Source organism: Aethalodelphis obliquidens, unplaced genomic scaffold, assembly GCF_003676395.1.
Source record: "Aethalodelphis obliquidens isolate GAN/ISIS:26980383/991018 unplaced genomic scaffold, ASM367639v1 scaffold3, whole genome shotgun sequence".
Classification (NCBI taxonomy): domain Eukaryota; kingdom Metazoa; phylum Chordata; class Mammalia; order Artiodactyla; family Delphinidae; genus Aethalodelphis; species Aethalodelphis obliquidens.
In genome coordinates this window covers 28,720,774-28,740,857 of record NW_020837947.1, presented here as the reverse complement: position 1 = coordinate 28,740,857, position 20,084 = coordinate 28,720,774, and the positions used below count along the sequence as shown (strand labels likewise).

Here is a 20,084-nt window from a genome sequence, read left to right as displayed (position 1 = left end):
TGGGCCAAGACCATTCCCAGATGCCAAAACTTTATAACCTACTTAATGAAGGAAGTGAAATCACTGGAGTTTTAGCTAAGGCAATATAAAAAGAAAATGGGGGGAATTCCCTGGCAGTCCAGTGGTTAGGGCTCCCCATGTCCACTGCAAGGGGCACAGGTTCGATCCCTGGTCAGGAAACTAAGATCCTGCATGCCCTGTGGCATGACCAAAAAAAAAAAAAAAAGTGGGATTAGAAAATATTGATGATCCTGGTGAAAGGAATACTATCAGGGCTAGGGTTACTCAAGGCTTTGAAGATGAGGATTTGCATTGGCCCTTAAGGCATAAGGCTATAGGGTTAACTCTTCAAAGATAACTCTCATGTTACAGTTTACAGATGAAGGCACTGCGTTATCAAGGTCTGAGGCTGTTAGTTATTTGAATCATGTATGTGTAATTAATTGTCGTTCAGTTTCTGTGCTCTCCAAGAAATCCAATTATTTGACTTCAACTTGAATAGAGCCAGGCAATGCTCTGGCCAGGCCGAGGAGATAGCCGGCTTTCCTGACAATTATATTTCTCTTTGTAAATGAATACTTTTCATTTTCATTGAAGGCTTTCAAAATAGGGCCCTATCAGCATCAAAAATTATCCCTACAGTTGACATTTACCTTGAGTTAAGAGAAAAGTTTTTCTGCTTACTAAAATGAAATGTCTTTAAAATGTAAACCTTTTTTTTTTTTTTGGCCACCCCTCTCGGCTTGTGAGATCTTAGTTCCCTGACCAGGTATTGAACCCGGGCCCTGACAGTGAGAGTGCCAAGTCCTAACCACTGGACCGCCAGGGAATTCCCTGTAAACCATTTTAAAGTATATAAGGTACAAAGTAAAAAACATCCATACTCCTACTTACTTCATACCCTAATAATAATAAAAAAAATTATATAATACTAATAAGCCAGGATTAAGAGCTCGGTCTATATATGTGTACACATACCTACCATCAATTCCCCTATCAGGTTTACCCTTCCTTCAGACAAAAGCTGAAGAACCACTATGCCCACAATTTCTGTAGCCATCATACATTTCTCTCTACTGTAATGAAAGTTTTTTTAGAAGAAAGGCACAAACTGTAATTATGTAGTTTCCTCCTGTTATATTAAAGTCCATGAACAAGTATCCCTACATTTTTGGGCAGAATGATTAAATCCTAGGAAGAGCAACAAGTTCCCCTTCATTCCTGGCCCCTGTGCATCCTCTCCTCCCCCAGGCCACAGTTTCAACAGTCAGAGCTGTGAGACCTGCTCCTAAAGGGGAGTATTCTCCAGGCCGCTGCTATGTCAAATTGTTCAAGCTGTCTCTCCCTATGAATTTTATTTAACCAGTGTTCTAACTGCCTATTCATGTAGGAAACTCTTTATCTTTCTTAGTGCACTTTGTGCCATATTTGGAATAATTGTAGACATTTAAGCCCAAGAGTTTTCCTGGTAACCTTAGCCTTAACAAGTGTTTAGGGCTTAGAGACCTACAAGTGTGATAGAGGTGGAAGGCTGAAGCCCACGGTGCTAGCACAAGGCAAGCATGACATTCCAGGACCACCTGAAACCCCAAGCAACTCCCACCCACTGTGTGGAAAACCAGAGATGGGCGAGGTTCTTCAATCATTACTGAAAAGAGCTTTGAAAGTTTCACTTGTTAGAAAGCTCTGCTTATTCCAATTCCTTAGCTGTATTAACCAAATTAAACGCATGGCAGAGAAACTCGAATTATGCTTTGAGATATGGTTTCTCCACCAAAGGGAATATCCTAAAAAATTTCAGATATTATTATTATTCCACTGTATATAAAAGCTGAAGTTTTGATCAAAGAGTGTTGTTTGGAGAGCAGTGCACATTATACTCACTCTTTTGCCAGCTCCATTGATATTTGTTCCAAAGAGCATCCCTTTGTTTCGGGTATAAACACAACAACAAAAACCAGAGATGCTAGACTCATAATTGTATATATAAAGCACACACATGGCAGGCCAATGAGATCTAGAGAGGACAAAAGAAATTGGTTAGAGATGCATTTTGTGTTGCTTTCATCCCATTTGTGGACAGCTGCTTCTTAGAGCATATATGAAAACATATGTATTTTCAAACATGCTGGTTGTATCCAGGGAAATAGCAATCACAAATTAAAAATATAGCCAGCCTCTGAAAGTTTCATTTTCACAAACAACCCCAGCTTTCGCTGGTAAAGTGAATAGCAGTCTTGTAAATACCACAATTTGAACCCAATGCCATCTTCTTGGTGAACATAATACTTTTCGTTTTCAAAATGGTAATAGAAATGCTCATTGCCAAAAAAAAAAAAAACTCAAACAACACAGAAGCACATAAAACAGAAGGTAAACTATCTCCTCTCTCCTCACCCTCTACTATTCCTCTCTTGGGAATCCCCGCCATAGCAGTTTGGTTTCTACTTGGTAGACATTTTTAAAGACCTATTTATACAGATGGACTCTTCTTGGAATGAGCTCCCCCTTCTTTTCTCTGATTTGAATAAATCGTTTCCTGTTGGCAATATTTCATCATTTTAGTAGCTGGCAGTATTTGTAATACTGCTTCCTGGATTCAGAGAAAAAAAGTGATAATGGTTCGAATGAAGGGCATTGACTTGCTAAGATGCATCAGCAAGAAGCAGGACCCTCCAAGTTCTGATGGATCTCACCCGCCAACCTAGTTTTCCCTCTGAGCGCTTCTAGCCAGAGGTACAGTCCCTTTGTAGTACTGACCAAGGTCAAGTTATGTTAGCTGGTGAGAGGTGGCCCCCGATGCGCTTGAGTCTGCCCTTGCACTGCGGCACCCCAGGCTCAGCGGAAAGTCCAGTGTGGCCAGGAGCAGGGAGGAGGAGGCTGGATTTTTTTGAACACAGGCTCAGACCAGCCACAGACTGAAACAATGCAAACAGCCCTTAGCGGCCACAAATCACAACTGGTCAGTCGGGAACATTGACTGAGCAGTTATGCGGAAGGCATTTGGTAATGCAAAGTGGAAGGAGCTATGCATATTAACCACTTATAGGTCAGCTGTGCTGAGGTGGGGAGAAGCAGGGAGAAGGAACAGCTCTGCAGTCCTTCTGGCGATTTTAATTGAAGTCCGCTCCCTCTGTGCTTTTCTTGCTGCTAACACAGGGTTTTGTCCAAGACAGTGCTTAATAAAGTGCTTGGAGAATTGGTCCTTCTTTCCTCTCTGGGGCATAAAACCAGAAAATAAAAAGTGGAAAAAAACCCAAAAACCCAAAACGTCATCTCAGCAAACTTATATGCTCTTCTGTTTGAGTATTTTCAGTAACAAGGAGCTCATCACTTATCAAAAATGCACACTACATTGTGAGTCAGCCCTGTCTGTTTCAAACATATTCCTCACTCTTTCCTAAGCCCAAGTCTACCTTCCGGGAACTTGGGTTCAGAGGTTCTGCTTTGTCCTCTGGATCAGCCTTCCTCATCCCTTCTTCACGAAAGTGGCGCAAATATTTGAATGCACCTCCATCCCTTGCTGAGCATCCTCTTGTCCAAGTCAAACTCCCAAACTCTTGCCACCGTCCTTCACAGACCATAGGTCACCTGCCATGTTATCCAGGTTGCCCTCCCTTGGTGGGCACACTGCAACCCTCGTCAAATATTTTACTCAGAGCTGAGAGCAATACTGCAGCTGTATTATGAGCACAGCAGAGTATGTCTGTGTCTCTGGTACACTCTGTTCTTATTGATACAGCTGAAATTGTGCTAAAAGTTGGTGTCCAAGGGCTTGCCACCAAGCAGAACCCTTACATCTTTTACGTGGAAAATTGATTTTTGAAAAGAAGTACAGAATTTCAAACTTAGTCCGATGAAATGTCATTTACAGGTTTGAGCTCATTCCCGAATTTTTTTTTTAATGAGTATGCTTTCCCAACATTTGTTCTAAGAGCCCATGCAGAACTTCTGAATCTTCATCAAGCTCGTCCTATGTATTAGCTATCCTTCCCAGAAATTCGTGTCGTCTTTATTCAACCTTCATCATTTCCATTCTTTCTTTTATATTTCTCCTTCTCCATATAAACAGTAGGTAAGTGTGTGTGTTGTGTGTGTGTGAGAAGGTGAAGGGCACGGGTCTATGTGTGTGATCTAAGCAGGAGACGTACGGTTGATGCAAATGACCAGTTCCTGTGTTTCCTTTCATCTTGGACTATTTCCAAAAATGTAGGACATAAATATTTTAAAATTTTGTGTAAAAACCCAAACTGTGCTTAATTAATAACTCTAAAAGTTCATTTCCAAAAGTAGATATACTCCAAAAAAAGTCAACAAGATTCAGAAGTACTACATATAGATATATACTTTTTTGACTATACATCCACTTTTGAAATGGTATCAATATATATTATCTCTGTATTATAGATACTATTTAATATTTATGCATTATATATATATACATATAAAATAAAGGAAGGGACGAAAACTCAACTCATTGGTCAGTTTTGGAGGATGCTGGGGAACTACCTCATTATTTTGAAAAGTAGAAAATAAAGAGAAAGTTTCAAACATTAATCTTGGCTTTCTTATATGATTCATACTTCAGGGCAGGCAAATAACTAATGAGAAGAAATTTCTCCTTAAGAGAAGTATTGCTGATAAAAAACTTAGTAGGAATAATGAAATGAAGATAACGGATCTGGGAAATGATCCTCAAAGGATGCAGGCATGACAAAGTGGGAGATAAGCACACAGGACATGCCTCTGATGGCAGGACACAGGCCATCACCTGGGAAGGAGTTTGCAAATAAACAAGAAAATCTAAATCTTTGTCAGCCTCTACATCTAAATAGCAGTTTACAGGAAACACAAAGGACAGAGGGTCACGTGATGTGACTACAATCAGCAAATCCAACCCCGGGGAAAACTCCATGAAACAAACGACCCAGTTTCTTCATTAAAAATATAAAGTGTAGGGGGAGGAGAAATGGAGGTGAAACCTACAGATTATGAGACATATCAATCAACCATAAATTAAGTATTTGGATTGTGATTCAAACAAACTATAGAAAATAATTATGAGACAATTGGAAGGATGTGAACACAGACTGGATACTTGATACCAAGAGACTATTAATAGTATAATATTTTTAGGTGTGATAATGATGTTGAAGTTATAGTGTTTAAATGTCTTATCTTTTAGAGGTCCCTGCTGAAATTTTAGAGACAAAATGACATGTTTGGACAATGACTCCAAATAATTTGGGGGGCAGAGCAGGTGGGGTCATAAATGAAGACTGATAACGTTTTAAATTGGGTGATCAGTACATCAGGTTCACTGCCATTCTCTTTACTTTTGAGTGTGTTTGAAAATGTTGACGAGAAAATGTTTTTCAGGCGAGTGTGCTTCCCTAGGATTTGTCCTAAGAGCACAAAAGGCGTTAGAGGAAAGCGAGTTCTTACCTGTCACAGTCAAAAAGGTCAGAGAGATGAGGAGATTGATGCCCCAGTTCATGCTAGAAGTTAGAGCCATGGCTCGTCCTCGAATTCCACCAGGAAAAATCTCACTCAGCACCAGCCAGGGCACTGGAAGACAAGGAAGAGTGGGTGGGGGACAGCAAAGTGATCAAAAAGCCATTGAAGCTGAGGGCCAGCCCACTGACTTCTGCCCTAGTCCCTCGTGATCTGTGGTTGGAGAGCAGGGCCATGTCCTTTTACAGGACGAGGGAGGAGAGAGTGTGCTTCCTCCTCACCTCCAATCAAGTGAGAAGGGATTCAGGAGAAACACTGAGAGAGCTTGACAATGGTCCCTGGAAGTAGAGGGAGGGACATAAAGGGCTGGTAGGGGACATTGGCCTGAGACATGCAAACAGAAAGGGCAGTGGCTAGGGCCATCTGCCCACGACAAGGGGCAGCTATGAGCCTCAGTGCCAGAGCCCGGATCTATCTGCTTTCCTCTGGGCCCTTACCTGTAACCTCCTCTGCCCCCGACCTTTGCCAAGTCCAACATCATAGCTACTGAGTGGGTAGGAGGTAGAGCCAGGAGGGCGGAGGAAGGAGGCTGGCTCCTCTCCCCTCCCCCACTTGGGCTTCCTGGCCTGTGGCAAGCTGGGTGGAGAGAAGCTCTCAATTAGACAGAGCTCCAGGATTCGGTGTTATGCCAGGCCAAACATTTGACTTTCTGAAAGGAGACTCTTCTTGGCACGAAAACTGATCAGAGGACTTTTTATGATCTGAGAGTGACACAAAACATTATAGGACCTGCCTGACGGGATTAGAAAGGGCAGCAGAGGAGCAAATTAACTTGTCTTCTGCTCACAGCCTATCAAATCCAGTTTGCCGAATAGCTACCCATCTTCCAATGGGCTGAGACCTTTACAAACCTTATCTCATTTGATCCTTGCTGAATTCCTACCAGATAGGAACTATATCGCTCTCCCTCTTTTATAGAAGAGGAAATGGAGGCTTAAAGGAGTTCATAATTTGCCAAGGTCCCAGAGCTCAGAGGTGGCAGCAGAGGCAGCGCTGAGCCTGGGTAGCCTCTGGAACTCGTGCTTTTTCATCTTGGTGCTCTCTTGGGGGTGGCTCAATAAATATTCGTTGATGAATACATAAATGTGGAGTATCAGCACCTCTGATTCTGAGGAAAGAAGGGCTTAGGAGCTGTCCCAGCCCTGCTTCCTGCTGGCTAAGTCACATTGTGTTGCAAAGCCTGTGTTCAGATACAGACCAGATGCATCCTCTTGCCCGAGAGGAGGCGGTGTGAGGGAAGAAGCGCGAGGCCAGGGAGCGGCCCCCCGCCAGCAACCACCTGGGCTGCCAGGGCCAGCCAGAATCATGGAGCAGTCACCTGTGTCTCCGATTGAAAAGTCACCTCTCGCAACAAGATCATGCTCTGTAGAGAAAACACCTGCTCGGAGTAAATGTGCTGTTTCAAAGTAAGAAAAATATTTAAATTATACAAGAGGGCTGGGAACACATTTTTTTTCTTGATTATCTTCTCCAAGTGAATCTACATGGGGCGGGGGCGAGAACTGTAACCAAAGGAACATGATTATTATTGTTCTAATTAATAGGGAATTCAAAAATAACATTCCAGATCCCTCCCCTCCACTCTTTCCCCCAGAAGACCTTCACTAGATTCTTGCAGATTATATCCTTGGAGACGGGTGCAAAGCTCAGGTAACCTTGCCTTGAGGTTTGCAAGACAGGGGATCTGGATCTGAGTAGAATGACAGCTGCATAATTCTGGTGAAGCCTTTGTAATGACCTGTCCTTGGGCAAATACAAGATGAAAGTATGTAAGTCCACTCTGTTGAAGATAAATAATCTATGCTGCAAGCCAATACCCCAGGACCCTTCCTGCCTTGGGTATTTGGTGAGGGTAGGGGTGGAGCAGAGCGTTCCTTATGGCCTTTTGCTCTAGCAGCCGTGAGGAAAAGGTGGGGGAATGGACATGCTGATTTTCTTTGACAAGAGTTAGCACTGGTTTTCTTGATCTACTTCCATCCCCACTTCATCACCTCTGATATACCCCACTTCCCCTCCCCACCTTGCATCATGATGGCTTCTTGGAATTATTTGGTGGGGTTTGGGGAAAATCCTTTCCACGCTGTCCTCAGATGAGAATGAGTTGATCCTGCTGTTACAGAGAGTGGTGGATCTTACCAACAAGAAGATGGGACAGTTGCACAAAGCACTAGTTATAAGTGCTCAGTCTGAACTGTCGAGGGCTCCCCTAAAAGCACCCAGCAACCACACTGAGGCCTGTCCTAGGCACGCATTCAGTGCAGCAGCTGAGCCAAGTTCTTGGGCAGTTTAACCAGTCAGTGAGCAATGAACTGAATACTGAAAAACAGACTTCCGTCAGTCTCTGATGGGCCCTTGTTGTCAGGCAAAACTTACACCTGACATTTCCAAAAGTAATATATCATTGCTGAATGCGACTACTTCTTTTTTGATCTAGTGGAGAAAATTCAAGAATCGATGCCTTGGTTTATGTAATATTGACAAACTGGATGTTGCAGCAATTGACAAAGGTTTTGACAAGGATGGTTCAACACCCCCAATATGGAACCTGTCAAGTCAAAAATAAGGAGAGTAAATAATAAATATTTGTAAATTAATTTAAATAATTAATTAATTAATAATAATGTTAAAATAATTTTAACAATGATCTCAGAACCATAAAAATCGCAGGTTTTCAGATCCAGAGAGCTTGAAATAAAAATCTGAAAGTGGAACTTGCAGCAAGATAGAATTTACTGAGAGGGTAAAGTCTTTCCATGGAAGACTTAGGAGCAAGATGGTGCCAGAATCTTATAGGCCTCCATGTTGCCTGAAAAAGGGCTGTGAGCACCCAAAGCAGAAGGAATGGAGAAGCTCTTTCAATTCGTAAGTAAAGAGCAAAGAGGTATAAATCATCACATGCGGATATATATTGGTATTCAATAATAACAGGTGGAAGTTTTTTTGTTGTTGGTTGTTTGTTTGAATCCCTAATGTTTTTCCAATGAGATGGCCTAATTTCTCTCCAACAAAAATCAAGCTATTGTCACATGCCACAGTAAAATGGTGGCTCTCTCTGGCTGTCCTCATTATCCCCTTCCCTGATGACAGGCCCACAGGGGGTGCTTTGCGCTATCTGCTCGTGAGGAATCCACAGAGTAGTCAGAGATATAATAACTCTTCTACAGTGAATGAAGCCACTCACTGCAGCTTAGCAGGCCCTGCAACAATTCTCCTCGATGCCTGTTATTTCACCTTTAACCCCATTATTCCAGGCCCACCTCAGCAATATGTACTTGTGTAAATGTCAGAGTCTGCACGTGTCTTTAAAGTCTTCTCTAGGTTACAAGGGTTGAGGAAATTTTGGTCTTGCTGGGAGCTAATTGTCCACAAATATTGAACCTCATATTTCACGTGGCATTAAATCACCAGGGCTGCCCATCAGAACTTGCCTGATCCAGATGAAATCTACAGAGTTTATGGCTGCACAGAGTGTCATAAAAAGACCATGAAGGACAAATATGTTGAAATGTCTTTGTTTGCAATGGAGGACATGAACTTGAATGAATAGGGCCAATCAGTGGAAATGGCTGAGCTCTGTCGCATATCAGCAGCCACACTTAGCTCCTCCCTCCTCCATATTTCAGCCACTGCTGAACATTTTTTTTCCACTGAGGCTGTCATTTCTCTCCCTGTGCTTTCAGATTCAACCCCCGCAGCATTTCAGGCATGCTTTCCATTTGGCTTGAGCATTTTCTGAACCACCTGGCATGGCAGCCTCAGGTTTGAAAGACTCATGGAGGCCTTGAAACTCTTACCAGGGAACTCCTAGTAACTTTGGAGGAAGTTCTACACTTAGGCTGCAGAGTTCTCAACAACTTGATGGAGCCAGTGTCCTATACTTTGTAGGAGTGAAGCCAGTTAAATTATGGCCCTATAAGTTCCTTGAGTGGGAAAGCCTTGTCCTTTAAAAATATACTCCACCGTAGGCCACCATCTCCAATATCATCAGTGATACTGTAGCTTTACTTTATTTTTATTTTTTGTATTCTCCCTTTTCTCAGTCTCTCTGAGATTTGCTTACTCCTGGCCTCTTTTAAAATACTTTTTTTCAAGAATATGATCTTGGATTACTTAACAGGAAAACAATGAAATAAAACCTCAATGTTCCCAATCTTTCTATCTTAATGATTTCTAGTCAGAATCAACCGAAATGATTTCTTAAAATATTTTTTAGGAAATTGGATTAAATGAAATAACCCTTAATAAAAAATGCCAGAGTTAAAAATGGAACCCTTTTGTGATCAGGTACTAATTGGGAATAAGACCGGTGGCAGTAGTCTCCAAACTTTCTTGCTTGTGTAGCCTTTAAAATAATTAGAAAAACTAAGTACTTTCTTTCATTTATAAATCAACATCTAACATTTTTTTACCATAAATTTAAATGACAGCAAAAGATGCAATTTCTATGGTATTTTTAAACTCTATATTTACAGTAGAGAATAATTATATCACTCAAGTATTTCCAGTGGAATTTAAATACAATACCTATTTGATACTCATCTTCATCCATTTAAAAATATAACAATAAGAATTTAACATAAAGTTGACATCATTTTCAAATAGATGAAATGTGGGGGACTTCCTTGGCGGTCCAGTGGTTAAAGACTCCGCGCTTTCGATGCAGGGGACGCGGGTTCGATTCCTGGTCAGGGAACTAGGATCCCACATGCCCCGTGGCACAGGCCAAAAAAAAAAAAAAAAAGGGAGATGAAATGTACTGTTTTCAAGAATAATAAAAATAGATGGGGAGTTGAAAAAGTTTTTTAATAGGAGTGTCACTACATTCTTTAAATTAACAACAAAAGTTTGTTGTAATGATATATCAGCTGATAGCTTGATTAGGTCATCCTACAGTTTTGTTGAAAGTAAATTATTAGAAATATCTAGGCTTATGAGAGAATTATTATCTAGTCATTAGAGTCATTTTTCCATACCACACCTACACCAATATTTCCGACTGTCTTTTTCATTAGCGTTCCTAAGGTTTTTATAATTGGGGATATATATCATAATAAGATTTCTGGTGGGTAACAGGTGTGCTTTCTTTTAAGTGGAAGAATAGTTATTACTGGCAAGACAGGGAAGAAGAAATTTTAGGAAACAGACTTTTCCTAAAAATCCAAAAATTGATTTCCTTTGATGTATCATTGAAGGAATATTCCAGAAAGTAGCCTCCAGGATTATGCTTATCCCAATTTGCAGATCACTGAACTAGAGTTCAAAAGGCAAAACAAAAAAGGGAAGGAGATACAAGAAATTAGTCTTTTCTGGTTTACACTATAACTTGAATGTCATGCTTCACATGTAACATTTTATGCTGTGCTTTTTTCATGAATGATGCTTCAGACTCCAATGAGAAAAGTATTAATAGTTTTTAATGTTACAGGTGTTCCTTGGAAAAAATGCTTAACATTGTGTTCTGAAAAACAATAAAGTAACAGGTGAATGCTGTGTTTATTAAGATAGTGTTAAAACCTTAGTCTGTTTCTTTAATGTCTTTACTGTCTGATATTCGTAATTTTCAAGGGCATGGGCCTATGATCATAGCGTGGGATGGAGAGGAAAGTTAAACACCGATGTATTATATTATGTGAAGAGTTGCCTTTGGTAATGTTGTAAATGGTGTTACTTCTCTTTGTTTAGCTGTGTTCATGCTACAAAAATGTAGTTTTAGACTCTTTGGTTCTATTAGGTACCACTGTGCATCATTTAACTCCAAAGAGGAGAGTGAGATTTAATTAGCTAAGGCACATATTTCTTTAAGTTTTTCCTCTTGCTTGGGTGCAAATTTAGTATAAAACCATTCAGATACTATTATTTGTTTACTTTGCATTATTGCAATGACTAACACCAGAGGACCATATAAATCACCACTTTAATCAAACAAAATAACTTTTAACTTAATTAACTGGAAAAAAAAGGAACAGTATTGGTGTGAATATTGATGATAACTGAAATGTAAGATTTAAAAGGAAAAAAAAAGATTTGAAAGATATTAAAGGTAGACACAATTAACACAAACCCATTGTGTGAATACGATTGTATAATGGCTATTGATAATAAAATTCTCCTGTTTAAAGAATAATAATTTAATCAATATGCCTCTTCTCTAAGAGTATGTGATTATCCAAGAAGAATGATAGAAAAAGAGGGTGAGCACTAAAAAGTCTTTGACGGTGATGGTTTGGAATATTAGGGGCCTGGTGTCTAGGAGGAAATATGAAGAATATCAAAATATCTTTGAAAACATTTGATATAATTCTGGTCTGCAACCCTTTGTTCTAAACCCTGTATATCTTAGAGTGAAGCAGCTGAGTAAACTTCCAAATTAGAACCTGCTGTTCCACACCCCTGGAATTGTCATAATTTTTAGCTGTACAAACAACACATAAACAATTGCTTTTGGAAGAGCTGGAGATATTTAGGTATAAAGTCTAAATTCAAATGTTATGGCAGATGTGTCATATGCTTCCTACTGATAACCATCCTCCAAAAGACTGGTTAAACTCCATAAAACCGAACAAAACAAAAAGCTAGGCTCTACAATCTTTGTACCTTAAGAAGTTCTAATTTCTTGTTTTAAACAGAAAATTGGCCTTTTCAGAGTGTTTGAGTTGAAAGACGATTTTTCATGGGTCTCGCATTTCAGCATGTCTCATGAGAAAAAGCACCAATTTTGTTCCAGGCTGTCTTTCTAAGGATGTTCATAAAACAAACAACCTTGGAAGACAGAGTGTCCCCTCTAGAGCAAAGTTTTGTTTACTATCCAGTAAATTAAAGATAATGTCTCCCTCCAGGGGAAAAATCAGGCTGGCTTACTGTCTATTATAAAAGATTTGGGTTCCCTAAGCTTGGGGTTCCTCTCCTCTAAAATAACCCAGTCTAGGTATAGGTGTCACCTGGCCTGGTTCATAATGCCCTGTGGGTATTGGGGCCTGGGGAATTTGTGCAAATGCTGGTAGTCTGGCTATGGCTATTGCTATGAATAATAAACTGTCCTTTGTCTCTGACCAAGGAGTCTTGTGTCTTTGTCAAAATCCATGAAACTGAGGCTAACTTGTAAGCTTGCAAGTGGGCTCAAATATCAGCCAGTTTACAGTTCTTGAGAGTTTGATTACTTGTGGCTATGGTAGGATTTTTCTACAAAGATCTTTTATTGCTATTATTAACTTTAGACTTCCAGCTTACATCTGAGAAATTTAACGTGATTGTTAAGCCTGAGATAATCCACTGAAATATTTCTATAAGCTCTAACACTAATTAAGTAAACAAATTCCAGGCTCAGACTTCTACATATTTCTCTTAGGAAAACCAGGAAGGAGTTGTCTCAAATCTTTTTTGTAAAGAGTTAAGTTCTAAAACATTCAATTACTAAACCAAGGTAGGAATTATTATCCCATGATATGACTAATCTCAATCTCTCTCTTTTTTTTTTTTTTCCCACTCCAGGGGAAAGGTTGAATCTTGTATTTGGAGCAAATATGGAAATTTGGAAATGAATATTTTGGCTAACACCATACCTTTTTTTAAATGGCCTTAATTTTAGTAAATTTAAAACATGAAACTTCTTTAGTCATCAAATGAATTAGAGGTGGCCACACATCCTCAATTGAATAGTTTTACTCAGATATAACTTTTGGTCAAATGTGCATGGGGTTCCCCACAAACCACTTTTATTTCTGATGGCCTAGATATTGACACAGACTCATACTAGAGGAGATCAGGATATGTCAACCCTAGACTAGAGAGACAGCTCCCCTTCATCACAGAAGCTGAGAGAGTTCCAGAAACTTTTTTTGACTCATCTAACAAATATTTCTTGAGCCCCTATTGTGGGCCAGGCCCTAGGTTAGGCTCAAGGAAACAACAATGAACAAGCCAAAGTTTGTGTGCACACAGGACACAGAGTCTAAATTAGTTGCACCAACTTAGAAGAATGGACAGTTGGATGTTTCTCAACCTAAATCACAACTTTCACCTTTTGCCAAAGACTCAGAATTTTCTGTAACACCTGTCTGATAACCTAGAAAACTCTCTTGACTGTAGGTAAGGCAGAAATGAACCATATTTCAAGCAACACATGTATTTTCTTTAGTCTTGACCTAACTGGAATGGTGTGCATAGAAGGGAGGTGAGGAGGACCATGGCATCATAATTCAATATGTGGCTATGGAGCATCTGCTGTGTCTCCTGATGTGCCTTAAGCAAAATGACTGCTGGGGTCAGTGCTGGCCTTACCAAAACTATACATCTCTTGTCTAGACTACGGCCAGATATTTTAAAATAGCACTAATGACTAAGTGTATTGAGTCCATGCCACACACCAGGCACTACACTAGGTACACGTCATACAAATGGCTTTGTTCAACCCCACAGTTACACTGTGAGGTGGATCAGGAAGCTGAAGCCTGGGGAGATGGCTTCACCTGCCTGGAGTCCTACACTGTAGAGCTGTGATTCAAGGTCAGGCAGCCTAATGCCAAAGCGTAGTCTGAATTCACACACTGTTGTATAGCCTCCACAGGCTTTCTGCTCTTCTCCTAAACCTCCAAGCTCACGTCTCCCTTAAGGCCACTTGATGTTATCCCTGATCCTTCTTTATTTTTCTTCATCACTCTTACCTCCACCTAAATGTTGACACTTCTCTCCTCCTGAAGTTGTATTATACATGTATTCATTTTCTGGCTTATTGCCTGTCCCCACCACTAGCTCCATTGGGGCGAGGTGTGGCTCTCACTCATCCATCCCTAAATCACCAGCAATGGGTACCATGCCCAGTGGGTTGTGGTGAGCAATCCACACGTGCTGGACAAGTAAGTGAGCAGATGAATCCCTACCACTGTCTCCCTCTCTCCTCTCTTCGTAATCACTCTAAGATGCTTTCTTGATGGAACTCCTGCCTATTTGGTAGAAGAGATTGGGGGAGGTGATTTGCTGTCACCTGTCATTCAGTCTTCAGCGTAAAGTTCCGCTTGAACTTGTGAATACAAAGGCAGTTAAAGGATGACAGTCATAGCCTCATTACAGAACTTAATATGTGACCTTGGACAAATTCCTTCCATCTGCTCTAATGAAAAGATATTAGTCATGAGATGGAAGAGGAGTTTAATTAATTTATGGACATAGGAATTTTTGGATTTAAAAAAAGCCCTAATAATTGTTCTTTTTAATTAATTTATTTATTTTTATTATTTATTTTTTATACAGCAGGTTCTTATCTATTTTATACATATTAGTGTATACATGTCAATCCCAATCTCCCAATTCATCCCTCCACCACCCCACTCTCCTCCTTTCCCCCCTTGGTGTCCATACGTTTGTTCTCTACATCTGTGTCTCAATTTCTGCCTTGCAAACCGATTCATCTGTACCATTTTTCTAGATTCCACATATATGCGTTAATATACATATTTGTTTTTCTCTTTCTGACTTACTTCACTCTGTAGGACAGTCTCTAGGTCCATCCACGTCTCTACAAATGGCCCAATTTCATTCCCTTTTATAAAAGCCCTAATAATTGTTGTGAAAAGAACAGTCACACACATTTTTCTGAGTTACAGAGACTGTTCTAAGGAGGGCAGCTACACAAGTGTTACCTCAGATGAACTCATGAAATAATAACTTTACGCCTTGGGCTTGGGCTTGGGCTCATCTCTGCTTTACTTTTGAAGCCCAAGAAGAAGAGAAATCATTATGTGGCTCTATGTCCTCATAATGTCAGGACTTTTTGGTTCTACCCTGAAGCTGGAACCACAATAATAAAGTGTTCAGTTATTAGAAGGAGCTAAAATGATCAGGACCACCCCAGAAAGACTGGAAAGTCAAGTTAAGATTTCGAACATATTTTAAAGTGAGAGATGAAGCGTGGAAAACGGAATGTTTCATAAAAATCTCCAATAAAAGCAGTGGGGTATATATTGTGATTTTTATTTGATGGAAGAGTTTTGGTATTAGTTACAGAGAAATGGAGGGCAGAGGTTCTTAACCTCGGGCTATGAAACCCTTCAGCAGGCTAGTGAAGCCTACAGATTCCTTCATAGAATAATATTTTAAATGTATAAAATAAAATATATGAGATTACTTGGTACCAAATTTATGCCCCCTCCTGAATTCTAGATTCCAGGCTACCCCATTTATGCTAAAATCAGGGAAACAGATGACCAGAAAGTAAAATGATGTAGGGCATACACTTTAACCTAAAAATAGAAATACTTTTTGACAAGAGAAACTATGTTGTGATCTAATACAATGAAGGAATGTTGTTCTAAGCCAACACATATTTTAAAAGATTTAATAAAGATGATTTAATCTTGCTTTGATTTTGCTTTGGAACAGCAAGTACTTTTCCCTTTATGCCCCTATTTACACAAAGGATTTACTTCTATTACAAGTAATAAACTCTCTAAATGAAATACCTGAGCAATAATCGCATCAGGTTAATACGTTTATAATGCGTTCACGATCTGGTATGAAAATTTGCTCTTAATAAAAATCTTCTTTAAATTCCAACTGGTTCGTGCCAATGCTCTAGAATACAATTTTGGTGACTGAATTGGAATTCTTATGGTATGTTTTCTTTAGAAAAGAAAAAATGAACTGCAGCATGAATATAAACAGAAATGGCTAACTCTTAGCAAGAAAAATAAAGGACAATTATTCAGATCTCTTCTAAAAACCCTAAGAGAATTGACAGTCTCAAGCCACCCACGTGAATTAACTGCTTGTTTTCCTTAGAGGGAATGTTTGGGATTCTGTCTCCGACTGCTTGCCTTCTACCCTCAGGCGTGACTATCCGGATCAGTGCTTGGAACAGCAATTACAAGTTGAAGAAACCGTGAGATGAAGGGTTATTTCCCTTTCCCAAACCCCAACCTCCTTCAGACTGAGATTCTCCATCTCATTAGCATTGCTTTTGTTCTAAGAAATGCTCAAAAAGACTCTCTTCTCCATGTGAAAGCAAAAAGCAAAGGTGTCCAAAAAAAATCTGGGACTACTTTTAGATACTCTGTGTCTAAAAGTAGGAATTAGTGAAAGTCCCAAATAACTCTTTATGACCTGACAAAGAAATGCCCTAAATGCCTCCAACTACTTATTTCTGAGCACTGCTAACTCTCCTGCATCTTTTCTTAGAGGCAAAAACAGAAAGAGATTTTTAAAACTCACACCACAGTTGAGACAGGAGGGAAGGTGGCAAGGCACAACCTTTAAAAGAATGACATAGCTGTTGAGGATATGACAAAAACTGGTTAGAACAGATTATGTGCAAGATGGTGGAAGATTTGACTTCCAGAGGACCTTAAGCCTCATTATAAGCTCATTATGATACACTAGCTATGCTAAATGACATACACACAGGCACCACGACAGTTCCAAAGCCAACCATTAAAGGCCAAAAAGTGGGCCGTGGCCCAATTCCTGGAAATCTCTGTCTCTTCCCCAAAATAGTTGTGATAATCCTTCCACTTGTTAGCCTATGAAATTACCCAGCTCTTAAAAACTAACTACCCCATATTTCGGGGCCTCTCGCCTTCTGAAATGGTCCATGCTCTGTCTGTGGAGTGTGCATCTCCCTAAATAAACCTGCTTTCCCACTTAACTTTCAGGGCAGAGTCCTCTTGCCTGCCCTCTTGTATCCTTCACAAGCGTCCTATATTAATAAATCGACTTGCCTATCACTTCGCCTCTCACTGAATTCCTTCTGTGCTGAGACGTAAAGAACCTGAGGTCCATTAAATCCTGTGACCAGGTGTGTGGTTTCAGATGGGAGATTGTGGGTTTGAGTCCCCGCCTAAGCCAGAAATTTTGGGTTCAAGTCCCAACTGAAGTGCGGCTGGATTCGAGTCCCACCTGAAGGAGTGAGATTAGAAGATTGTGGGTTCGAGTCTCAAACTGAGGTGTGTGGTTTCAAAGTGACGGATTGTTTTGCAAAAACATGATGGTTTCAGGAGGAACAGGCACTTCTGTGGCAACCTAGTGTTCCCAGCTTTCCTGGTACTTAGCCTACCCACTAAATAGCTTGACACAGATAAAGAAGCACACTTCAAGATTTTTCCTGTATATTCACCTTAGTTTTAAAGTTCTTCTTTCCCTCTCCTCCTTAGAAACATAAATGTACCCCTGCATGGTTTTCGAACAGATATATACAGTGCTGACTTAAAGGGACAGAAGGAAAAAATGTGAGATGTCGTGTCTTCCCTCTAAGAGCTTACAATCCAGTAACCACATTCTGGTTAATAAACCAAACAAGCATACAAAAGCAGTACACTATATCATTAAGGACTAAGTTGTATTATCACGTGGTAACTTCCATTTACATCACACACTGTAACATCCAAAACTCTTGCACATGCATTAGTTCCCTTGATGCTCACCTATACTCTGTGAGATAAGACAGGTATTATTATGCCCAATTCATGGATTTAGAGAGTGCTTCAGAGAAAATAAATGACTTAAAAACATATAACCAGTAGGCAGAAGAACTGAGATTAGAGCCTAGGTTTTGTGATTTTAAATTCAGGCTCTTTGTAGCCCAGAACTGAACTAGTCTACACTAGAAATAACTAGTAGTTCATACAAATAAAGACCTTGAAGAAATGGAGTGAATTCATAAAAGAGATAAGACTTTCACTGAGCTTTCAAGATAGGAGGGACTTGGGTAGAGTAGGGGGGAAGGAAAAGAGGCCACAACAGATGCTTTCTGTCTCTTGACCTGGGTGGGGAGCAATGGGAAATAAAAATGCCCAGAGAGGCAAAGCATTGCCTCATGTCACAACGCCATGGGGCATCATTCTCCTTATATCCCATGTGGAATCTATATGTGTTTCTATATGAATGGTAGCCTTGAAAGAAAACTCCACAGACTACGATGTAAATGGTGCCCCTTGGAGTTGTGCAGACGCTCTGATGGAGCTGGGTGGGATGATGGAGAACCTTGAAAATCACACATCTTTTCCCTCCAGGATGAGTGATATAGTCATAGAAAGAGCATGGAATTCGGCTTCAGATGTCCAGAGTTCTAGTCCTAAATCTGTGTGATCTCAATCTCTGAGAGTTTCTTGTTTCTTTTCTCTAAAAGGAAAATGTAGGACTAGGTCATTTCTAATCTTTTCATCTTGAAAGGCATTTGGTTCTTCTGATATGGAAGAAAGTGGGAAGCCGTGGAAGATTTGTGAGCTGTGGTGACATGGGGAACATGATTACTTAGGGAATACTGGTGTGGAGGATGGTTGGGTGTGGGAAAGGCCTAGAAGGGGAAAGAACCACAGGAAGGGTCTCCCAGTAATCTAGGGATGAGACTGAAAGGGGGTAGACTAGGATGGCAGAAGTGGGAAGGAAAAATGAACACAGGAACCCTTTGTGAGGGAAAATCCAAAGCATTTATTTGGTCATTGACTGGATTGGGAAACGGGCCCAGAGCGTCAGACCTGAGTGACTGGCAGAGTGACTACCCCATGGAAAAGAAAGACAAGTCCCCTTGACATGAGGGGAATAAGAATTCAGCCTCAGCTTCTTTGTGTTCAGCGGACGGTGAAGCATCAAAATGGAAAAGTTCAGCAACCATTGGGAAAAAGGGAACAAGAAGTCACATGAGGCAACGGAACTGGAGATACGTGACAGTGGTCAGCTCAAGGGAGACAATTAACATTCCTGAGAAAATAAATATGAAAGCTTTTATCATGCATTAGCAAAAGAGTGTTTTTTGGTTTTATAGCTAAAGAAACAAAAGCCAAGAGACAGTAATGAAATGACCTCATGGCTTCTTTAGAACTAGATGGAATGGAAGCGAGTCATATAGTTTAACAAGTAATATCTTAATGAAAAGAAATGAATGTCTATCAGAGAAACTGAAGACAGGATACAGAGGCTTTGACCTTCTGAAATATTTCTTTCCAGATTCTCATCTATTCTCTTAGTCAAGTTTATCACTCTGGCCATTTTGTACTGTGTCAGTTTAGCTAAGCTGGAACTACATTTCCTTCCCTGTGTAGTTCTGGGTAAGGGTTGCCCAGAAGAGAAGTTTGCCTGAGACTTGGAAGGCTAAAGTGACACTCAGCCCTGTGCTTGGGGGGTTGGTGCCCTGGACATCAGTGCAGACTGTACACATTGTTGTGGTCTGCTGGTTCTCCTTGTTGGCATGGGGAGCAGCCAGTGCACCCAGATCCCCTCCTCCAACTTCTCCAAGTACCAGGCCAGGCACATGGGCAGGGCTCTGTGGAGAAGGACATCAGTTTTTCTGCAGGTGGCCTGCGTCATCAGAGTTGACATGGGAGACAGATGTGGGTTCCAGGTTCCTCTTATGGATTCCAGTTTGCCCTAGCAGGGTCCCTTGTCTTTGCTGCCCCCTGCTCTGCATCCAGCTTTTCCTCCCACCTGCCCTGCTGACCTGCAGAGACTTCAGGCTGCAACCAGATGCAGAAGCTGCAGGCTTCACAGACTCCACCAGCTTTTCTTGGCGGCCCTGATTAGTGACTTTCTCCTTTGCCTCTAACCGTCCCCTACCAGACCTTTGCTTGCTCAGCAGCTCTCACAAT

General features: G+C 40.6%; 1 protein-coding gene across 1 annotated transcript in view; it reads right to left on the bottom strand.

The window, feature by feature from the left end:
- Positions 1-20,084, bottom strand: part of SLC2A12 (solute carrier family 2 member 12) — a 56,799-nt gene that overhangs the window by 11,477 nt on the left and 25,238 nt on the right. The window contains exons 3-4 of the mRNA XM_027086024.1: positions 5,446-5,568; positions 1,885-2,017 (exon numbers count right to left, since the gene is read on the bottom strand). Coding sequence (XP_026941825.1) covers positions 1,885-2,017; positions 5,446-5,568 — 256 coding nt within the window. The remainder of the gene's footprint in view (positions 1-1,884; positions 2,018-5,445; positions 5,569-20,084) is intronic.